General features: G+C 42.4%; 1 protein-coding gene across 1 annotated transcript; it reads left to right on the plus strand.

Annotated features, from left to right (window-relative positions):
* The first annotated feature begins 17,123 nt into the window (after positions 1 to 17,123).
* On the plus strand, positions 17,124 to 21,502 carry LOC137382833 (immunoglobulin lambda-1 light chain-like). Its single transcript, XM_068055324.1, has 3 exons — positions 17,124 to 17,243; positions 17,393 to 17,722; positions 20,952 to 21,502. The coding sequence occupies exons 1-3, from the start codon at positions 17,195 to 17,197 to the stop codon at positions 21,272 to 21,274; spliced, it is 702 nt and encodes a 233-aa protein (XP_067911425.1). The 5' UTR covers positions 17,124 to 17,194; the 3' UTR covers positions 21,275 to 21,502.
* Positions 21,503 to 21,830: the final 328 nt, after the last annotated feature.

Below are 21,830 nucleotides of genomic sequence, written 5' to 3' on the forward strand. Positions count from 1 at the left end.
ATGCACAGCAAGTCTGGCAGCATCTGTGGAGAGAGAAACAGGCTTAACGTTTCAGATCTGTGAGGCTGTAAGGGGAGGAACGTGCCACCCCAAGACATCGGATGCACAGCCCAAGAGTCAACTGCTTACAAAAAACAGAGCACCAGTGCCTTAGGAGGCATGTGCCTATCCAGGCAGATGGTCTCAGTCGACAGTGTCTGACCCATTTCCCACACTTCTGCCCTCAGCCCTTCCCTTCCCTCCCAGAACCGTGACAAGATTTCCCTTGCCCTCACTTTACACCTCGCCAGCCTCCACATCCAAAGGATCATCCTCTGCCATTTCCACCATCTCCAGCGTGAAGTCACCACCAAACACATCGTCCCCTCCCCTCTCCTATCAGCATTCTGAAGCGACTGTTCCCTCCACGACATTCTGGTCCACTCCTCCAACACCCCCGACACCTCGTCCCCTTCCAGTAGTGCCTTCCCATGCATTTGCAGGATGTGCAACACCTGCCCTTTTACATCCTCTCTCCTCACCATTCAAGGCTCCAAACACTCCTTCTAGGTGAAGCAGCGATTTACTTGTACTTAGTTCAATTTAGTTTAGTTTAGTTTAGTTTAGAGATACAGCACTGAAACAGGCCCTTCGGCCCACCGAGTCTGTGCCGACCATTAACCACCCATTTATACGAATCCTACACTAATCCCATATTCCTGTCACATCCCCAACTGTCCCTATATATTTCCCTACCACCTACCTGTACTAGGGGCAATTTATAATGGCCAATTAACCTATCAACCTGCAAGTCTTTGGCATGTGGGAGGAAACCGGAGCACCCGGAGGAAACCCACGCAGACACAGGGAGAACTTGCAAACTCCACACAGGCAGCACCCAGAATCGAACCCGGGTCCCTGGAGCTGTGAGGCTGCGGTGCTAACCACTGCGCCACTGTGCCGCCCATAATTAATAATAAATAATAAATAGTAAATTTAGTACACTTTCGTCGCTGCTCACAATGTGGTCTCCTCTACATTGTGGAGACCAAACGCAGATTGGGTGACCACTTTGGAGAACACCTCTGCTCAGCCGCAAGCATGACCCTGTGCTTCTTCTAGTTGTTTGCCACTTTAATTCAACCCCCTGCTCTCACGCCCACATTTCTGTCGTCAGCCTGCCGCAGTGTTCCAGCGAAGCTCAACGTAAGCTGGATGAACAGCACCTCATCATAGGCACTTTAGAGCCTTCTTGAGTCAACATTGAATTGAACAATTTCAGACCAGAACTGGAACTTAAACTTGTTTTTCATGTTTTTACTTTCGGCCAGAGCAATTTACTATTTTGCCATTAACACTCTCTCTGGACAAATGCTTTGTATTTTACTACAATTACCACTCTCTGCTTTTTATTCTATGACATCTTTGTCATAACCTCTCCCGCCCTCTGCCCCATCACAGAACTTCCCTTTTGTTCTTCCCCCTCCTCCCTCCTTTCACTTGCTCAAAGCCTATTACATTTCGAACCTTAGTCAGTTCTGATGAAAGGTCATTGATCTGAAATGTTAACTCTGTTTCTCTAGCCACAGATGCTGCCTGACCTGCTGAGTATTTCCAGCACTTTCAGTTTTAATTTCAGATTTCTAACATCTGCAATATTTTGCTTTTATCCCTATTTTTTTTTATTTTCTGGCCATAGTTGGTCAAAAGTTTGTCCTCTGTGTATTAATATAAAGATCAATCCTTTTCTATCTATAGTATATAGTGAAGGATCTGGCATCATTGAGACTTGGAACATACAGAGTAAAGAACTTAATTTCTCATGTTAAATACTTTAAAAGACTTCTTTTCCATGCTCATCTTTAATAGAACGACATCTACATAAATGCAGACAGTGGACAATAAAGTCATTAACGGCCATTAAAACCACATCAAGAAAACCAGAAAACTGCTGGATCAATTTTTAAAAATACATTTACCAAGCTGTTTAGACTCTGAAGAGATGTTATCTCCAAATTGAGTAAATTGGACAACTAAATCCGTTTTTCCCCTATAGCCTGATGATTATTGTTATTGCATTTGGTTTTCATAGAGCTTTTCTTGAGGTCATTGACATATTTATGACAATCTTGACCATTCTGTTGAATTTATGAAACTGTTGAAATTAAGTACTGTCACGATCCAAGCTTTCTTGTGCCTTTTATGATGGATAAGTTAGATTTTCTGACAAAGAGAGCATAGAAGTAAGGAAACTTTATGACACAGAAGGAGTCCATTCAGCCCATTGCGTCTTAGCCTGCCGTAAAAAAGCTATTCATCCTAATATCACTTTCTAGCTCTTGTTCTGTAACCCTGTAGGTTATAACATTTCAAGATCATATCCAAATTTTTGTTAATATGATGGTTTCTGTCCCTACCACCCTTTCAGTCTGTGAGTCCCAGACCACCACCCTCTGGGTGAAAAAATTCTCCTCAACTCCCCCCTCAACCTTCTGCCAATTAATTTTAATCCAAGCCCCCTAGTTATTGACCTCTCAGCGAAGGAAAATAGGTCCTTCCTATCCACTCTATCTAGGCCCCTCTATTTTATACATGTCAATTACATTTCCCCTCTGCCTCCTCCGTTCCAAGGAAAACAATCCCAGTCTATCCAATCTTTTCTCATAGCTAAATTTCTTAATTCCTGGCAACATCCTCATAAATTTCCTCTGTAGCTTACCACTTGATTACTGTTTGACAAGCATATGTAGTTGATTTTCAGACTTATACTTTGACCTATATTTTCTGCCTTTTACACTCCTGTGCATTGACGTGATAAATCTGAACAATTCAAAGTAACATATGATTAATTAAACACCGTCGGTGAAATGCTGTATTTCAGAATATGCAGTGTTGATGGTTGGACATTAGTTATGAATTTATGTGTTATGTAACTATCAAAATGCCGAAATGTCCAATTGTCAGTAGGCTGAAGAGGACATTCCTAAGTGAGACGGTGATGAGCAAGTGACTGAGAGTATTGGCCCGTATTTTGCGGTCCCAATAGCACCGAACGCTGGGATGTCCATCGCTATTGAGAATCAGAAGGAAACTGCAACTGCCTCCTGGGCTAGGTCTGAGTGCAGGGGCTGAAGATGTGTCCTTCTCTCAGTCTCCGAGTCAGTCTCGCCTCCTGTTCTAACAGCAGCAACAGTTGGTTCTTCCGCTCGTGTCTGGTGGCTTTACCCCAACCCTGAACACGCAATACCTGACTTTTGGGGCTGATCCTCATGGCGTTGGTCCTCTTCAAGCCCGAGGAGAGGTAGACTGGCTTGCTGCTGCTGTGTCTCAGGACCCCACTTGACCGCCTGTCATCTCTCAGACCCCGCAGCTCGATCAGCTCCGTCATGGGGAAAGGGGCAAGAGGTTAGGAGAAGGAGGGAGGTAGAGAGTTTAAACTCCCTGGGGGAACAGCAAGTGATAATTGGGCTGTAGTTCAGATAAAAGAGATGCGGCATGGACTCGATGGGACGAATGACCTCTTTCTATGATGTAAATGACTCTATGAGAAAAAATATCATAATTTATATATGAATCTCACAGGCAAAAAACACAAATGAAATTAAACCGAGCTGTTAAAACTGCAGAAGCCAGAGGAGAAAATAAATTGTAAGTCACGCTGAAATGTTCTGAGCAATGAAAGTTTGTTAAAGTGTTTAAAAGCATTTAAAAGTTTTAAAAAGCTTTAAGATTGTTTGAAAGTAATTAAAATTGCACATACACCACCCACCCCCAACCCACACCAGGGACCTCTGCTCCTGCACCCACTTTAGAATTGTACCCTTTATATGCCTCCCTTGATGTTGCTACCAAAATGAATCACTTCACACTTCTCTGCATTAAATTTCATCTGCCACCTGACCACCTAATCCATCAGCCCATCTATGTCCTCTTGAGGTTTATCACTATCCTCCACACAGTTCAAAGTGCTTCCATGTTTTGTGTTAGCCGCAAATTTTCAAAATGCGCCCTCTACACCCAAGTCTAGGCCATCAATAAATATCAATAAAATCAGGTACTAACACCACCCCTGGGGATTTCCTTCTATATACCTTCCTCGAGTCCGAAAAAACAACTGTTCACTCTGACCCTTTTATTCCATGGGCTCTAACTATGCTGACAAGCCTATTATGTGGCCCTTTAGCAAATGCCTTTTGGAAGTCCACATCAACTGCATTACCCTCATCAACCCTCTGTTACTTCATCAAAAAGCTCAAACAAGTTATCAAAGCACAATTTGCACTTAACAGTCCATGCTGGCTTTCTTAATAGATCCACATTTGTCCAGGTGAATGCTAAATTTGTCCAGAATTATCATTTCTAAAAGCTTTCCCACCACCGAGGTTAAACTGACTGGCCTGTAGTTGCTGTGCTTCTCATTATATCCCTTTTCAACAAGAGTGTAACACTTGCAATTCTCCAGTCCTCTGACACCACCCTCGTATGGCCACTGCCTCAGTAAATTCTACCCTACTTCCCTCAGTATCCAACCATCCTATCTTGTACCTCGTCTTGAGGAATATAAAGCACTTAAGGAATATAAAGACAGTAGGAAGGAACTTAAGCAAGGAGTTAGGAGGGCTAAAAGGGGTCATGAAAAATCATTGGCAAACAGGATTAAGGAAAATCCCAAGGCTTTTTATACATATATAAAGAGCAAGAGGGTAACCAGGGAAAGGGTTGGCCCACTCAAGGACAGAGATGGGAATCTATGTGTGGAGCCAGAGGAAATGGGCGAAGTGCTAAATGAGTCCTTTGCATCAGTATTCACCAAAGAGAAGGACTTGGTGGACTTGAAGGGAGTGCAGATAGTCTCAGTCATCTCATTATCAAAAAGGAGGCGGTGTTGGGTGTCTTGCAAAGCATTAAGGTAGATAAGTCCCCAGGGCCTGATGGGATCTACCCTAGAATACTGAGGGAGGCAAGGGAAGAAATTGCTGGGGCCTTGACAGAAATCTTTCCATCCTCATTGGCTACTGGTGAGGTCCCAGAGGACTGGAGAATAGTCAAAGTTGTTCCTTTTTTTAAGAAGGGTGGCAAGGATAATCCAGGAAATTATAGGCCGGTGAGCCTTACGTCAGTGGTAGGGAAACTATTAGAGAGGATTATTCGGGACAGGATTTACTCCCATTTGGAAACAAACGAACTTATTAGCGTGAGACAGCATGATTTTGTGAAGGGGAGGTCGTGTCCTACTAATTTGATTGAGTTTTTTGAGGAAGTGATGAAGATGATTGATGAAGGAAGGGCAGTGGATGTTATCTATATGGACTTTAGTAAAGCCTTTGACAAGGTCCCGCATGGCAGACTGGTACAAAAGGTGAAGTCACATAGGATCAGAGGTGAGCTGGCAAGATGGATACAGAACTAGCTCGGTCACAGAAGACAGAGGGTAGCAGTGGATGGGTGTTTTTCTGAATGGAGGGCTGTGACTAGTGGTGTTCCACAGGGATCAGTGCTGGGACCTTTGCTGTTTATAGTATATATAAATGATTTGGAGGAAAATGTAGCTGGTCTGATTAGTAAGTTTGCGGACGACACAAAGGTTGGTGGAGTTGCGGATAATGATGAGGATTGTCAGAGGATACAGCAGGATATAGATCAGTTGGAGACTTGGGCGGAGAAATGGCAGATGGAGTTTAATCCAGACAAATGTGAGGTAATGCATTTTGGAAGGTCTAATGCAGGTGGGAGGTATACAGTAAATGGCAGAACCTTTAGGAGTATTGACAGGCAGAGAGATCTGGGCGTACAGGGCCACAGGTCACTGAAAGTGCAACGCAGGTGGATAAGGTAGTCAAGAATGCATACGGCATGCTTGCCTTCATCGGTCGGGGCATAGAGTATAAAAATTGGCAAGTCGTGTTGCAGCTGTACAGAACCTTAGTTAGGCCACACTTAGAATATAGTGTGCAATTCTTGTCGCCACACTACCAGAAGGACGTGGAGGCTTTGGAGAGGGTACAGAAGAGGTTTGCCAGGATGTTGGCTGGTCTGGAGGGCATTAGCTATGAGGAGAGGTTGGAAAAACTCGGATTGTTTTCACTCGAACGACGGAGGTGGAGGGGCGACATGATAGAGGTTTACACAGTTATGAGTGGCATGGACAGAGTGGATAGTCAGAAGCTTTTTCCCAGGGTGGAAGAGTCAGTTACTAGGGGACATAGGTTTAAGGTGCGAGGGGCAACGTTTAGAGGGGATTTGCGAGGCAAGTTTTTTACACAGAGGGTGGTGAGTATCTGGAACCTGCTGCCAGGGGAGGTGGTGGAAGCAGATATGATAGCGACGTTTAAGAGACATCTTGACAAATACATGAATAGGAAGGGAATAGAGGGATATGGGCCCCGGAAGTGCAGAGGGTGTTAGTTTAGGCTGGCATCAAGATCGGCGCAGGCTTGGAGGGCCGAATGGCCTGTTCCTGTGCTGTACTGTTCTTTGTTCTTTGTTCTTTGGCTTTATCAATTGTGAGCCCATCCAGTGTCTCAATTACCTCATCTTTCACTATGATTTGGGCAGCATCTTCTTCTTGGTAAAGACAGGTACAAAATACTGATTTTGTACCTCAGTCATGCACCCTGCCTCCGTGCATAAATCCCTTTTAGGTCCCTAAACGGTCCCACTCCTCCATTTACCACCCTTATACTGTTTACATGCGTATAAAAGACGTTTGAATTATTTTATGCTAGCTGCCTGTCTCTTCTCATACTGTCTCCTTGCTTTTGTTATTTGTTTTTTCATTTCCCTTCTGAACCTTCTATATTCAGCCTGGTTGTCAGTTGTATTATCTACATGGTATCTATTGTATGCACACTTTTTCTGCTTCATCTTACTCTCTCTCTCTCTTTCATCATCCAGGGCACTCCGGATTTGTTTGCCCTACATTTCACCCTTGTGGGAACGTACCTTGAATGTATCTGAACTATTTCCTCTTTAAAGGAAGCTCTTTGATCATTTACAGTTTTGCCTGCCAATTTTTGATTCCAATTTACCCGAGCCAGATCTGTTCACACCACATTGAGGTTGGCCCTCACCCATTGAACAATTTTTACTCTGGACTACTTCTTGTCCTTTTTCCTAGCAAACCTAAACCTTATGATTTTATGATAACTGTCCCCTAAATGTTCCCAGACTGACACTTGAGCCATTTGACCCACCTCATTCCCAGAACCAGATCCAGCAATGCCTGCTTCCTTGTTAGACTAGTAACATACTGATGTAGAAAATTCTCCTGAACACACTCTAGAAACTCTTACCGCCCTCGGCCCTTTAGACTATTACTATCCCAGTCTATATTAGAACAATTAAAGTCAATTATCACTACTCTATAATTCTTGCACTTCTCTGTAGTTTCCTTGCAAATTTGTGCAATATCTTTTCCACTAATTGTTGGCCTATAGAATACTTCCAGCAATGTGATAGTTTCTCTGTTGTTTCTTAGTTGTATTATCCACGTGGCATCTATTGTATGCACACTTTTTCTGCTTCATCTTTCTCTCTCTCATCATCCAGGGCACTCTGGATTTGTTTGCCCTGCCTTTTACCCTCGTGGGAACGTACTTTGAATGTAATTGAACTATTTACAGTTTTGCTCCAACCAAATAGAATATGTCCTTGACACCTCTAGGACATCCTCTTTCTCAAGCACTGCAACGTTCTCCTTAATCAATACTCCTTTCTTTCCTTGTCTTTCGTGAACACCTTGTATCCAGCAATATTTAGTGCACAGGCCTATCTTTTTTTGAGCCACGTCTCTATTATCGCCAGGACATCATATTGCCATGTGGTTACCTGCAGCTCACCACCTTATTTACCACACTCTGTACCTTCACAAACGTGCACCGTAAACCTAATTTAGATCTTATTACATCCCCTGTTACACTGACCCCACCTAATACTTTACTGTTTCCTTCTCTACTGTTAACTGTCTCTCCCAATTCTCTGTGCCCCTTAGTTATCCTCTCTGATATGATCTCCTGGTTCCTGCACCCCTGCCAAGTTAATTTAAACCCTCCCCAATAGCACGAGCTAATCGCCGCACAAGGACATTGGTCCTGGCTCTGTTCAGGTGCAACCCTGTACAGGTCCCAACTCCCCCAAAACCTCTCTCAATGTCCCAGGAATCCAAAACCCTCCCTTCTGAACCATCTCTCCAGCCATCTATTCTTCATCTCCATTCTCCTATTTCTATACTCACTTGTGCATGGTACTGGGAGTAATCCAAACATTGCTACCATTGAGGTCTTGCTTACCAGTTTCTTTCCCAGCTTCCTAAACTCTACCTGCAGGATCTCATCTCCTTTTCCACATAAGCCGTTGGTGCCACTATGGGCCACGACTGCTGGCTGTACACCCTCCCCCCTCAGAGTGCTCTGCAGCCACCCAGTGACTTCCTTGACCCGAGCACCAGGGAGGCAACATACCATCCTGGATTCACGTCTGCGGCCGCAGAAACACCTGTCTGGTCTGCAGACTATTGAATCCTCTATCACTATTGGTTTTCCAATCTTGCTCCTGCCCCCATTATACAGATGAGCCAGCCGTGGTGACGTGGACTTGGCTCTGGATGTGCTCCTCATAGGAATCACACTGTCATCAGCATTCAGAACGGAATACTGGTTGGGGATTGAGATGCATCATGGTACTCCTGCACTACCTGCCAGGTCCTTCTTGCCTACCTGGCGGTCACCCATTCCCTCTCTGCCTGCATACTCTTAAACTGCGGGATGACTACATCTATAAGCATGCTATCCACGAAACTCACAGCCTCACAGATGTGCCGCAGAGATGCCAGCTGCTGCAGCTGACGATATTTCCTGCACGCATGGTTGTCTAGGACACGAGGGAAATCCTGGAGTTCCCACATGGAACAAGATGTGCTTCCATGGGACCAAGCTGACCTTAAATTTATTACTTAAATAAAGACTCAGCAGCTACTGACTAACCAGCTGCTTCTCTTTGTGCTGATGTCGCTTTATTTTATAGGGAGGATAAATGAAATGTTTCACCTAACTGATTATCTAACAAAGTTAGATTTGAATTTAGTAAAAATTCCATAACTCTTTAGTGTTCCTATCTCTTCTTTAGTTTTAACTTTATTTCCTGGATCTAATTAATTAATTGAGCATTGATTGTAATTTTATGATAAATGATCAAATTGGCTGCCGTTTTTAGTTTTTATACTCATTCATCAATCAAGGCTTTGGTTATAAAAAATACTACACTTGTATACTTGAGAAAAGCATAAAAGAAAAAACTGTTACTGTTGACCATGGAACAACGACCAGGACCCAAGACTGACCGAGAAACCGGGTGAAGAGCATGACTTCAGCCCCTGTACCCAGACTCAGCCCAGCCGGTGTAACCTGTACAGCGAGGACGTCATCTGGGGGTTGAACAAGCAGAGTCTGAGTGTGCAAGTAGGTCAGAAATAAAACACAAACACACACATAAGTATCTCAATATTGTACAAACATGCATTTTAAAGGCTCAAGTCAAAGCCAAATTAATATGAAATTGAAAAGAAAACAGAAAATGTTTCGGAAATGGCATCATTAACAGCTGGAGGGGACAGATAACAGAGATGTGTAATGCAGTAAAGAGATTTATAGCATCCATTCATCAGCAGGCTTTATGCTGGCTTGTACCAGTTTCAATTTAAATAGTGCTAAGTCCAGCATTGCTTGGGGGCAATCAGCCCAAATTCCCACAGCACAGGTCCCTGCCACTTTACAAAGCGGCCCGATGGGACTATCATCGGAGGCTTCTCCGGAGTCTATTCAGGTGCACTGCAACTTCTGCTTTTCAGCGCAGGTGCGATCACCAGAAATTGCGGTCCTGTTCCAACTCTCAATTACGGCGAACGTCTCAACATTCGCCTTTATTGAAACCGCAAATTCAGGCCACTTAGGCAAAGGGGGAGTTCAAGTTTCATATTTGTTCAATGATAATTCTCTGCCCCACAAGGTATGGATTCAAACTCTGCTGCAAGACTTGACCTTATAATGCAGACTGATGTTTCAGTGCAGTGCCGAGGGGGTGATGCATTGTCAGAGGTGCCTTCTTTCACTTTATTGGTTAAATCACGAGCCCTTTAACTGTTGAAATCAACCAAAAGAAATCCCACAACAATATTTCTTTGATTTCAATGGAAATGATAAAGAGGCTCTTTCTTTAACGGGTGCCCATCCGCAACGCCAATTTTGAGCCAGGACGGCAATTTCAAATTGACCTCAAAGTGCTCCCTGTCCATTCCAGCTGCTGAAGATGGGGTTGTTGCACATAAACTTGATTTTATCCTCACGGGATATCCATGCATGGGCATCTCTAAGAGAGCACAGCGACCAGAAGCTGGAACTCTGACCAATTATTGCCTGGCTATCACAAAAACATCGGATGGTTTAAGCGATCATTCCACGCCTTGACTGTGATTAAATTAACATGCCCAACATGATCACGTTCTGGCACTCACCACCTACATCGAAAATGGCTTCCAAACGAACCTGAAGACTGGCATAGTGCTACTGGACCTCACAGCTACCGATGATACAGTGTGGCACATTGACCTGCTCCTGAAGCTGTCCAGAGTGCTTCCAACCTGGGTCGGGACAGCTGTTGAAACAGTCCTTCACAACAGACGATCTAAAATCCACCTTGGACAAGGGAGAAGTGCATAGAGAACACCAGCCAACGGACTACCACAAGGCTCAGTGCTATCCCCCACGCTGTTCAACATATATACCTGCCAAAAACCACATCTCGCAAGTTCATCTAAGCTGATGACATGATTTTTTTTAGATTTAGAGATACAGCACTGAAACAGGCCCTTCGGCCCACCGAGTCTGTGCCGACCATTAACCACCCATTTATACTAATCCGACACTAATCCCATATTTCTACCACATCCTCACCTGTCCCTATATTCCCCTACCACCTACCTATGCTAGGGGCAATTTATAATGGCCAATTTACCTATCAACCTGCAAGTCTTTTGGCTGTGGGAGGAAACCGGAGCACCCGGAGGAAACCCACGCAGACACAGGGAGAACTTGCAAACTCCACACAGGCAGCACCCCGGGTCGCTGGAGCTGTGAGGCTGCGGTGCTAACCACTGCGCCACTGTGCCACCTAAGCTCCACCCTTCTGCATCCTGGACCAGATCCTGAATGAAGATGTTACAAAGCTGACGGACTACTGCAGCACATGGCATCGCACATTGAATCCCTCTTAAAACCATATCCAGTGTATTCCACCTCCACAATGCCAGTGCCAAAAAAGAATTGCGTGTCTACATGGATGGTCAGATCCCAACCCAACATACTTGCTAGTGACTCTGGATAGGACTTTTTCCTTCTGGGAACATCTGAAGAAAACAGCAGCAAAGGTCAAAACCAGAAACAACCTATTAACCAAACTTGCTGGATCTATGTGGAGCACTGCTGCCATAACACTTCTGACCTCCACCCCTGCCCCATCATACTCAGCAGCAGAGTACTGTGCACCTGTCTAGCATAGGTCATCACACCCACACATACACATATACACACACACACATACCTTTTTGATACTTAATTGAATGCAACAATATACATCATAACTGGAACCCTCCATTCAATGCCCCTCCCCTGGCATCCTGTCCTTGCAAACATCACTCCCCCACACATCAGCCGAGTGATGAAACCATCCATGCTGCACTTCACTTACCACTCCATAATGACAGGTTCAATCTACGTACTGCCTGCCTTCCATCTTGACGCTCCATATGAGCAACCTTTCTGAGCAAGGTCTACCAGCAGACATCCTTTGGATCAAGAAGTGGGAAACACAGGAAGTCACTAACAAGTTCCTTGTGAATCTATTGAATGGCAGGTTTCGAACTACCATGGCAAGAATGGTTCTTGCTAAACAGGTTCAGGACAAACAAGTTACAGTTTGCCAACCTGAAAATGAGCCACTTATCACGACTTTTTGTTTCCTGGTTGTCAGTCACAGTCTGATCATAAAACATATATAAGAAAACAGAAGAGGGAAGAGAGACGCTGTAATTAGAAGTGCCAAGTTTGCTTCCCAGTTTTGTGCATGTTTGTATTTATTTAGCGAATGCAAATCCCAGGAGCCAAGTGATAACCTCATTTGCTGAGTTTAAGGTGGTTCGTCCACCTCTTAGTCTGTAAGGGGGCATTCCTTGGTAATGTGCAGCATTGTTTGTGTCTTTCCACAAATGCATACGGGGTTTGTACTGAGGCCCTAGTGGTGGAGGTTGATTGATTATTAGAATTCGGACTGTTAATAATTCGGATTTTATCCTTCCTGTATTGAAGTGGTACATTTAGTATACGCTGCAATGCAATATTGTAGGTGACAACAGACAAAGCACTTATCGCAGATAACAATAACCGCCATGAGCGGACCGCAACTTCCTCTTTTAGATCCATTTGAACGTCAAGATTTTACTGACTTAATTTTTATTTTCGATTAATCAAAGAAATCTAAAAATGTATCAACATCAGGTGAAACGAGCAACTGAACGGCGTGGTTAATACATGTTGTAATGCAATACAGTATCGTGGTGAGAGCATCCGAGTGAGCGAAAACTCGGCATAGATTTCGTTAAGCAGAATGAGCATAACTTTCAGTAAAGCTATCGTGTATCGTGTTTGGACAACTGGACTACCGCTATATATGTCATTTCCCCATGTCATTTTGCACTTTGTATTTTGGATCTAAGCCGTTTAACTCGACAACTACCTGTAGAAATGTGTAACTTTCTCCTGAGAAGTCACTTTAAAGATAGTACATGGCAAAGCACGTTAAAGTCCGTTAAAATACTTTGCGCTCATCACGGTAAATTAACGTTAGTGAAGGTGGAGGAGGGGAAATTTCCTTTCGGCACTTAGGAAGAACAGGTTCGTGATTTCGTTACACATATTATACTGGAGAAATCTGCCACTATATTTCTTGTAATACCCTTCAAGTAATTTTCATACAGGTCGCTGGGATTCATTACATTTCATACAAGTTTTTTTTCTTAGTAGATATATTGCGGGATGTCCCCTGGGAAGAATACTGATCTTTCACTACGGGTGTCAACACCAAGGGTTCCCAAATAAGAAATAAATTCGATTCAGAATAAACCTTCTCTGCGGAGTCTAAAAATGTATATTGCCATTGTTAACGTGTGGGTGAAGGTTCCATCTATTCCACAGTCCTATTGGACTTTTCTGTCCGTTTCAATATGTAGAAGCAATTCTGGCCCTTCATTCCTACTCCTCGACAGAACACAACAAAAAGCATGCAGTCTTTTCTTTCACTCAGACCTCGTAAGGAGGTAAATAGGAGGTACAGAACAACCATGTCCTATTTGAAGGGCGGAGTTGGTTCAAGGTGCAGAATGGCGAATGTTCCGACCTTCTTTCTATTTCTCAGTCCTTAGCGAGCTTTCTCGTCTTAATAGGATAGAACAAACGCTCCTCGCAATTTTCCTGTCTTGTTTCTCCTAAGTCGTGAACACACTCCTCTTACGTTCATGAATAATCGCTGTGTTAAAATCAAAACCTATCGTACAGTCCCCTTTTCCAGTTCACTTTTTGTATTGATTTTGGAACTGTGAAACTCAATTGTTGTCTCAATCTTTCTTCTCGCTTATAATCTTCAGGCTATTGAATCCTAGAATGATTGTCACCTAGCAACTAATATAAAAGTAAAATACTGCGCATGCTGAAAGTCTGAAATAAACGCAGAAAAATGCTGGAAACATTCACTTGTCCATTCCAGCTGCTGAAGATGAAGTCATTGCATCTAAACTTGATGTTATCCTCATGGGGCATCTATGTATTTGTGGGCATCTCTAACAGAGCGCAGCTGGAACTCTGACCGATTATTCTGTCGCTACAGCAAAAATATCCGGTGGTTCAAGCGATCATTCTGTGGCCTCGACTGTGAATAAATTAACATGCACAAAACTGGGAATCGAACTTGGCATGTGCTAATTATACTCTCTCTACCTTCCTGTTCTGTTTTCTTATATAAGTTATAGGATCAGACTCTGATTAACTAACTAACAGGAAACAGAAGGTTGGGATAAATGGCTCAATTTCAGGTTGGCAAACTGTAACTAGTGAGGTGTCACAGGGATCCGTGGTGGGGCTTCAATTATTTACAAACTACATTAATGACTTGAATTAAGGGACCGAGTGCACTGTAGCCAGGTTTGCTGATGATACAAAGATAGGTTGGAAAGCAAGTTCGAAGCAGGACACAAAGTGTCTTCAAGAGGATACAGATAGGTTAAGTGAGTCGACAGAATTTAGCAGATGGAGTATAATGTCATAAAATGTGAGTTATTCCACTTTGGTAAGAATAGGACAACAAAATATTACTTAAATGGAGAAAGACTTCAGAATACTGTGGTACAGAGGGATCTGGGTGTCCTCATACATGAAATGCAAAAGGTTAGCATGCAGGTACAGCAAGTAATTAGGAAGGCAAATGATGCTGATCATTACTGTAAGGGAGATGGAGTCTTGCCACAACTGTACGGGGCCTTTGTGAGACCATATCTAGAGTACTGCAGACAGTTATGGTCTCCTTATTTAAGGAGGAATATACTTGCATTGGGGAGCAGTTCAGAGAAGGTTCACAAGGATGATTCCTTGAATGAAGGGATTTCTTAGGAAGAAAATTTGAGCAGGTTGGGCCAATACTCATTGGAATATAGAAGAAATAGAAGTGATGTTATTGAAACATATATGGTTCTGAGGAGTCTTGGCAAGGTAGATGCTGCGAGGGTGTTCTCCCACGTGAGGGAATCTATAACTAGGGGGCATAGTTTCACAATAAGGGCTCGCCCGTTTAAAACGGAGATAAGAAGCAATTTCTTCTTTCAGAGGTTCATGAATCTTTGGAATTCTCTACTCCAGAGAGCTAGGGAAGCTGACTCATAGAGTATAACCAAGGCTGAAAGAGACAGATTTTTGAAACCTAGGAAAGTCAAGTGTTATGGGGAAAAGGCAGGAAAGTGCAGTTGAGGCCAAGAGCAGATCAGCCATGATCTTATTGAGTGATGGAACAGGCTCGAAGAGTCGTATGGCCTACTCTTCCTCCTATTTCTTATGTCTCTTATCTGCCTTGACTATTAATAATTCGGATTGTATCTTTCCTGGCTCCTGTATTGCAAGTTGTACATTTAGTACCAGCTGCAATGCAATGTTGGAGGTGACAACAGACAAAGCACTCCGTGCATGAGCGGACCGCAACTTCCTCTTTTAGATCCATGTTCGCGTCAATATTTTACCGACTTCATTTTTATTTTCGGTTAATCAAAAAAATCTGAAAAATATATCAACATCACGTGAAACGAGTAACTAAACGGTGTGGTTAATACACGCTGTAATGCAATTCAATGTCATGGCGAGAGCATCGAAGTTACGCTGAGGGAAAACTGCGCATAGATTTAGTTAAGAAGAATGAACATAGCTTTCAGTAAAGCTGAGTGTATCATGTTTGAACAACTAGGCTACCCTATATATGTCATTTCCCCATTCTATTTTGCACTTCGAATCAAAGCCGTTCAAGCCGACAGCTACTTGTAAAAATGTGTAACTTTCTCCTGAGAAATCAAAGCATGTTAGAGTCTGTTAAATTACTTTGATCTCATCACATTGAATTAACGTTAGTGAAGGTGGAGGAGGGGAGATTTTCTCTCGGCGCTATGTAGACAGTTACTTAGGAAGCTCACGATTTCATTACAGGAGAAATCTGCCACTATATTCCTTCTAATACCCTTCAAGTAATTTTCCTACATGTCGCTGGGATTCTTTAAACATCATACAAGTTTTTTTTAATTGTTATGAAATACAATTTGGGATGTCCCCTGAGAGGAATACTGATCTTTCACTATACGGTGTCAATATCAAGGGCTCCCAAAAAAGCGACAAATGAGATTCAGAATAAACCTTCGCTGCGGAGCCTCAAAATGTATAGTAGCATTGTTGATGCGAGGGTGAAGGTTCCATATATTCCACAGTCCTAGTGAACGTCTTTGTCCGTTTCAATAAGTAGAAGCAATTCTGACCCCTCATCCCTACTCCTCGACAATACAACAAAAGTCCTGCTGCCTGTTTCTTCATCCAGAGAGTGGTGAGCCTGTGGAATGCGCTACCACAGAAAGCAGTTGAGGCCAAAACACTGTATGTTTTCAAAAATGAGTTAGATATAGCTCTTGGGTCTAAAGGGATCAAAGGGTATGGGGCGAAAGCCGGAATAGGCTACTGAGTTGGACGATCAATCATGAGCATAATGAATGGCGGAGCAGGCTCGAAAAGCTCAATGGTCCACTCCTGCTCCTAGTTTCTATGTTCTTTAACTTCGGTCTCCTACCCATATAAGGAAGGTAAATAGAGTTTAGGTACAGATAAACCGTGTCCTATTTGAAGGCCGGAGTTGGCTCAAGGGGCGGAATGGCCTGCTCCTATTCCTAACTTCTTTCGACTTCTCAGTCCTTAGCGAGCTTTCTCGTCTTAATGGGGATCGGACCATTGTTCCTCTGAACTTTCCTCTCCTGTTTCTCCTAAGTCCTGAATATAACCCTTCTTTTGCGTCCGTGAATCTCGTTGTGTACAGTCTCCTTTTCCAGTTCATTTTTGTACTAATCTTGGAACTGTGGAACTCAATTTTTGCCTCAATCTTTCTTCCCACTTGCAATCTTCAGCCTATTGAACCATAGAACGAGCATCACCTAATACTGAAAATCTGAAATAACCGCAGAAAATGTTGGAAATCCTCAGCGGGTCTGGCAGTATCTGTGGAGAAACAGAGTTAACGTTTCAGGTCGAGGACTTTTCGGCAGGACAGTATTTCCCGCATTTTCTGTTTTATTCACCTGACAACTAATTATTAGTTCAACTCTTTTATTTTGCCCCTGTTCTGCCCTGCCGCTATCCTATTTCAGTTTTCTGATATCTTGCTTTCCCAGATTGAAATATTGACTGGAATGTGCCTTGCTGAAATGTCAGTCATCATATCACCAATGGTCGGTTGACACGTGAATTATATTTGCATAAATAATGATTGTAAAATGACGTTGCAATGCCCGAAACCTCTTAAAGCGAAGTTCAGAAACAGCCGAGGTAGGTTGCAGCCAGGAAACATTTTCTTTCTGATCTTCGCCAAGATTTCCACAATGACTGCGTGGGTTGGAGTTCTTGCCGTGCTGGTTCTCTGTCTCCACAGTAAGTACAGGGCTGTTCAAACCGTCCATATTTCAGCTTCTGATGTTCCACTGATTTATTGTTTACTTAAGTTGGATGGATCCGAATTGCACTCAGTTCTCACTGTTGCATCGAGTGTGATTGAACAAAAAAATTTGTTATTTCGCCAGGTTCGAACGCGGATGCTGTCTTGACACAGCCAACATCCATCTCAACTTCCCCGGGGGAAACCGTAAAGATCACCTGCACCATGTCCGGAGCCAACATCGGAAGCTACTACACCAGCTGGTACTGGCAGAAGCCCGGCAGTGCCCCTGTGCTTATTTGGAGTGAGAGAGATGGCAAACCTTCGAATATCCCTGGTCGATTCATGGGTTCTGTGGACGCATCGAGCAACAAGATGCATTTAACCATCACAAAAGTACAATCGGAGGATGCGGCTGATTATTACTGTTATGCAGCTAGTATCTTTGGTAAAGGAACCAAGCTGAATCTGAGCAGTAAGTAATTTAGTTACGCTGTACACCTTGTGATCTTCAATTATCCGGTTTCGATTCTTCTTTCAAGGTCTGGCGTAAAGGCATTTGTGTCCAAGCATTTTGTTCCATTTGCGAAATGTCCGTCGAATGATTTATACGAAACGTAACTTGAAAACTATACTTTTTGGTAGATTGTATTGATTTTCGTCAAGTTAAGCCTAAATAAGTGTATTTACTTAAAATACAATAACGCAGCATCAGCCACAAAGAGACGGGTAGCCCGTTTGAATTGACTTACTCCAGTGTCTATCGCCCCACTACTGTCAAGCGTTAGAGAAGGTTTAAGATGTAAAGGGCAAAATCCCAACTGAATTACTGGGATGAAAATCGAGTCTGTTCTGCAACTGAGGGGCAATTAACTCCACTAGATTACCGCCCAGTCTGTGAAGGGAAAATTACTGCAACTATCGTCAAAGTCTCTGAATTAAGCGGAGCCACACAGTAATAAGATGTTCTCAGCCCTATATTTCACATGAATCCATTATTTCTGTAGTAACCAGGCACTTGTAGCAGTTTTAACGAGTATTTATAGTACATATGGATTGTATATACAGTGAAATAACTCACACTGTTTGACACGATGCCGATATTGTAAAAACTCACAGAACTTTACAATCAAATCCGAAAAATAAAATAGTGCAGATGCTAGAAATATGAAATAAAAGCAGAAAATGCTGGAAACGCTCAGCGGGTCCGGATTGCTAAGGTTTTATACATAAATATTCGCTAGGTTTCTGATGAAGGATTTTATATATATATGTATGTATATAATTTTTTTTAAACTTAACCTTTTTCCGTGCCATCAAATCGATATATTTTAGTAAATAATGCTTTGAAATACATTTTCAGTTTTTATGTTGTTTATTCTGCATTTCTGCTAACTAAATGTGCTCATTCGGAAAACTACCAATACAGATAACTGCAGATGTTCGGTCGGCATTTTAAATCAGTCATTCTGCTGTATTACGGTCCAGTCGTCTAGAACCCAAGGAATAAAGCAGAGACTCCACCATTTGCAGCGGTCCCACCATTAAATCCACTGGAAATTAGATCCAATCATAGCGTAATAGTGTAAATAGATTGGGGGGCTTCAGATTCGAACTTAATATATATATATATGAGCTGCTAGCAGCATTTGCTCAATAAACCTACGGGATTCCAGAGATTTCTGTCCCAAACTGCTCTGTGTCAAGGTTGATAAATCCGTGTTACTGCCTGGTCTTTACACCACTTGTGACACTTTTATAAAGTTCTTTTAGCATTTAAGTTATAATTCAAGGGGGACGCATCAAGATGACGGTCTCATAGCCAATACACTAGATTTCGAACAAGTTCTTCTTCTTGACAAGCTTATTTTGGTGATGCCACTATTATAACTAACGCAGTACCTGGTGTCAATTTGCAGTCTGCCTGAAAGACTGCCGCTGCGTAAATTATCCTTCCCAAATATTTATTGGTGCTGATCATGAAGTGAAAGTAATAAATACAGTGTGAAAGGAACAACTGCTTCCACAGAGCGCGAGACATTCATTATACCGAAGAGTGAATGCCCCAGCTTTTAAGTCCTTTTCATTATAATAAACCTATTTTGTTATTACTTCCGTGCTTGATCGACAGCTTCTAGGGGATGTAAACATGTTGATACAAGTAGTCCTTCTTTTAGAGCTCATTTTTGTGGCAGTTCATCTTCATTCTTTGACATCGGTTATATTTTAGAATTAGAATCCTAGGAAGGTTTATTTTAAATATGACTGAAATTATTATCGTAATTGCTTTGAATGATGTTATTGGGAAATCATAACTTTAAGAATTATTTTTCCATAGCGATCCTTATTTATTTTTGCTATAAATGACTTTAAATATTGACACTGGAGAACATGTTGATTACCATATTTTGAGCATGAAATCTTATTCCGACAGTGTTTTCAAGTTCTTAACGCCGCTTAGTCACAGTCAGAAGGGACAGAAAATTGTAGAAAGGGCGGTTCAAGCACAGCGGCCAAGAGCAATAATAATTCCGAACATAAAATCTTGGTTAAAGTTTTCCAACTTGATTGAGGAATATTGTGAAAATTGCTCACAGAGGCGGCCAATCCAGACGCGTAATGAATTAAACAGGCTGGTATTTTTTTTGTGGGAATAATATTTTTATTCTCATGATCCGAGTATTTGTCCTTTCGAAGAAGCTTCGCCAAAATGATCATGCGTTAATACTTGTGGAATAAGGAGAAAATCAGGGTTAAATAGATTATAATGAACTGATGTAGCCAAAAAACTAGCATTGATACAAGCACTATTGGCACAATGGCATCCTTGGGTGATGTAATGTCTATAAATCTACGACTGAACCTAAATTAGATGCATTCTGAGTCTGGTGGTACCTCGCATCAAATGATTGTCCTTTGCTAATGTGATTATTAAGTCTGATTAAATTCGAGACCTACATTTTCTTAATCAGCGGTTTTAATCCTCAGTCATAGAGTGATAGATTCCGTGATTCTTAATACTGAAGCATTGAGTGGCCAGTAAGTCAACCCGATCGTAATCCCGTCAGGTTCCATACTTACTGGGCACAGTTTCCGTGAGAGTTTATCCGATCTCATTGGTGGCAGCTCGGCAGTTTCTCCAGGGAAACAGTTTTAAGTTGTCCCCGATATTCAATGAAATTACAAGAGCTCTATAGGAATTCCACCAACCGATCAATTAGAATATACACTTGCTAAATTACGTAGGGCGGCTATTCATTACTTTATTGAGCCTCGAAATTATGCCCGTTCCTGAGAGATACCACTGTGAAACGGATGCGTCTGCTAACAGTTTTTTGGTATAGTTCAAAGTATGGTTATTTGAATTGGACTATGACATCGTGCAATATTCACAAGTCTTTAAGAAACGTCATTAAAACACAAAAATGTTTACTCTCAGCCTGTGCAATATTCCTGCAAATAAATATTTTACCATCAGTTAGGTCCTTACAGATATTTTTCCAAGTTATATTTTTAACTTTCGAAACTGCGAGTCCCATACGTGTTTGCTGAATGTTCTTAAGCCATCATTGTGAAGTATTTCTAATCCGTGTGTACAATTGAATGTTAAAAGGTAACAAAAAGGCAAGACTTTGGTTTTCGACAGCCAACATGCGACTCTGAGCGACTCTTCGCTCACTCTTACATTCTTTTCTATTTTCCAGATCCGAGAGGCCCCTCGGTGTCCGTTCTTCCGCCTGCATCGGATCAAATTGCAGCAAAGAACACGGCGACCCTGGTGTGTTTGGTGAGCGGTTTTAACCCGGGAGCTGTGGAGATTGAGTGGACTGTAGATGGCAGTGTGAGAGGGAATGGTGTTGAGACCAGTCGGATCCAGCAGGAGACGGACAACACGTTCAGCGTGAGCAGTTATCTGACTCTGCCAGCCTCAGAGTGGAACTCACACGAGCTTTACTCCTGTGTGGTTAAACACGAGACTCAGGCAAACCCGCTTAAAACAAGTATTGCTAGGTCCAGTTGTATCTGATTCGAGACTCTTTTATTGACCTGTTATACTCGTAGCAAATGTTTATTTTTAAATAAAGTCCTTCTTCAGATATTACATGTTTGATTTTAAGAGTAACACTTCAAATCATAACAGATGTTCAGTTTGAAAAGATCCCGCTGACTATAACAGCGTGTTCAATCTGAACTGGTCGAAGCTTCAATGTAACGGTACAAATACTGCAGAGTAATAAAATTACTTTTGCATTAACTCATGTGCAGTTAGTCTTTTCTATCCGATACCTCTGCACCAATTCGTAGCCATCTTCTAATTGTAACTAAAGGGTGAGGTTTTATTCTTTGTGATTGTATGGACATTTAGTGGAATCAGTCAGAACAGTGACTTTAGAGACACGACGATGACTATTAGTTTGACATTTCGGGGAAAAATCTTACAATATATATTTAAATGCAAATTTGTTTAAATTCATAGTGTAACACTGAATTTACAGCACAGAAAGAGGCCATTCGGCCGAACTGGTCTATGCCATTTGGTATCAAGTTCAGGATATTAACCACTCACTGGAGAAACACGCTTT

This window comes from Heterodontus francisci, chromosome 23 (assembly GCF_036365525.1).
Source record: "Heterodontus francisci isolate sHetFra1 chromosome 23, sHetFra1.hap1, whole genome shotgun sequence".
In the NCBI taxonomy this organism is placed as follows: domain Eukaryota; kingdom Metazoa; phylum Chordata; class Chondrichthyes; order Heterodontiformes; family Heterodontidae; genus Heterodontus; species Heterodontus francisci.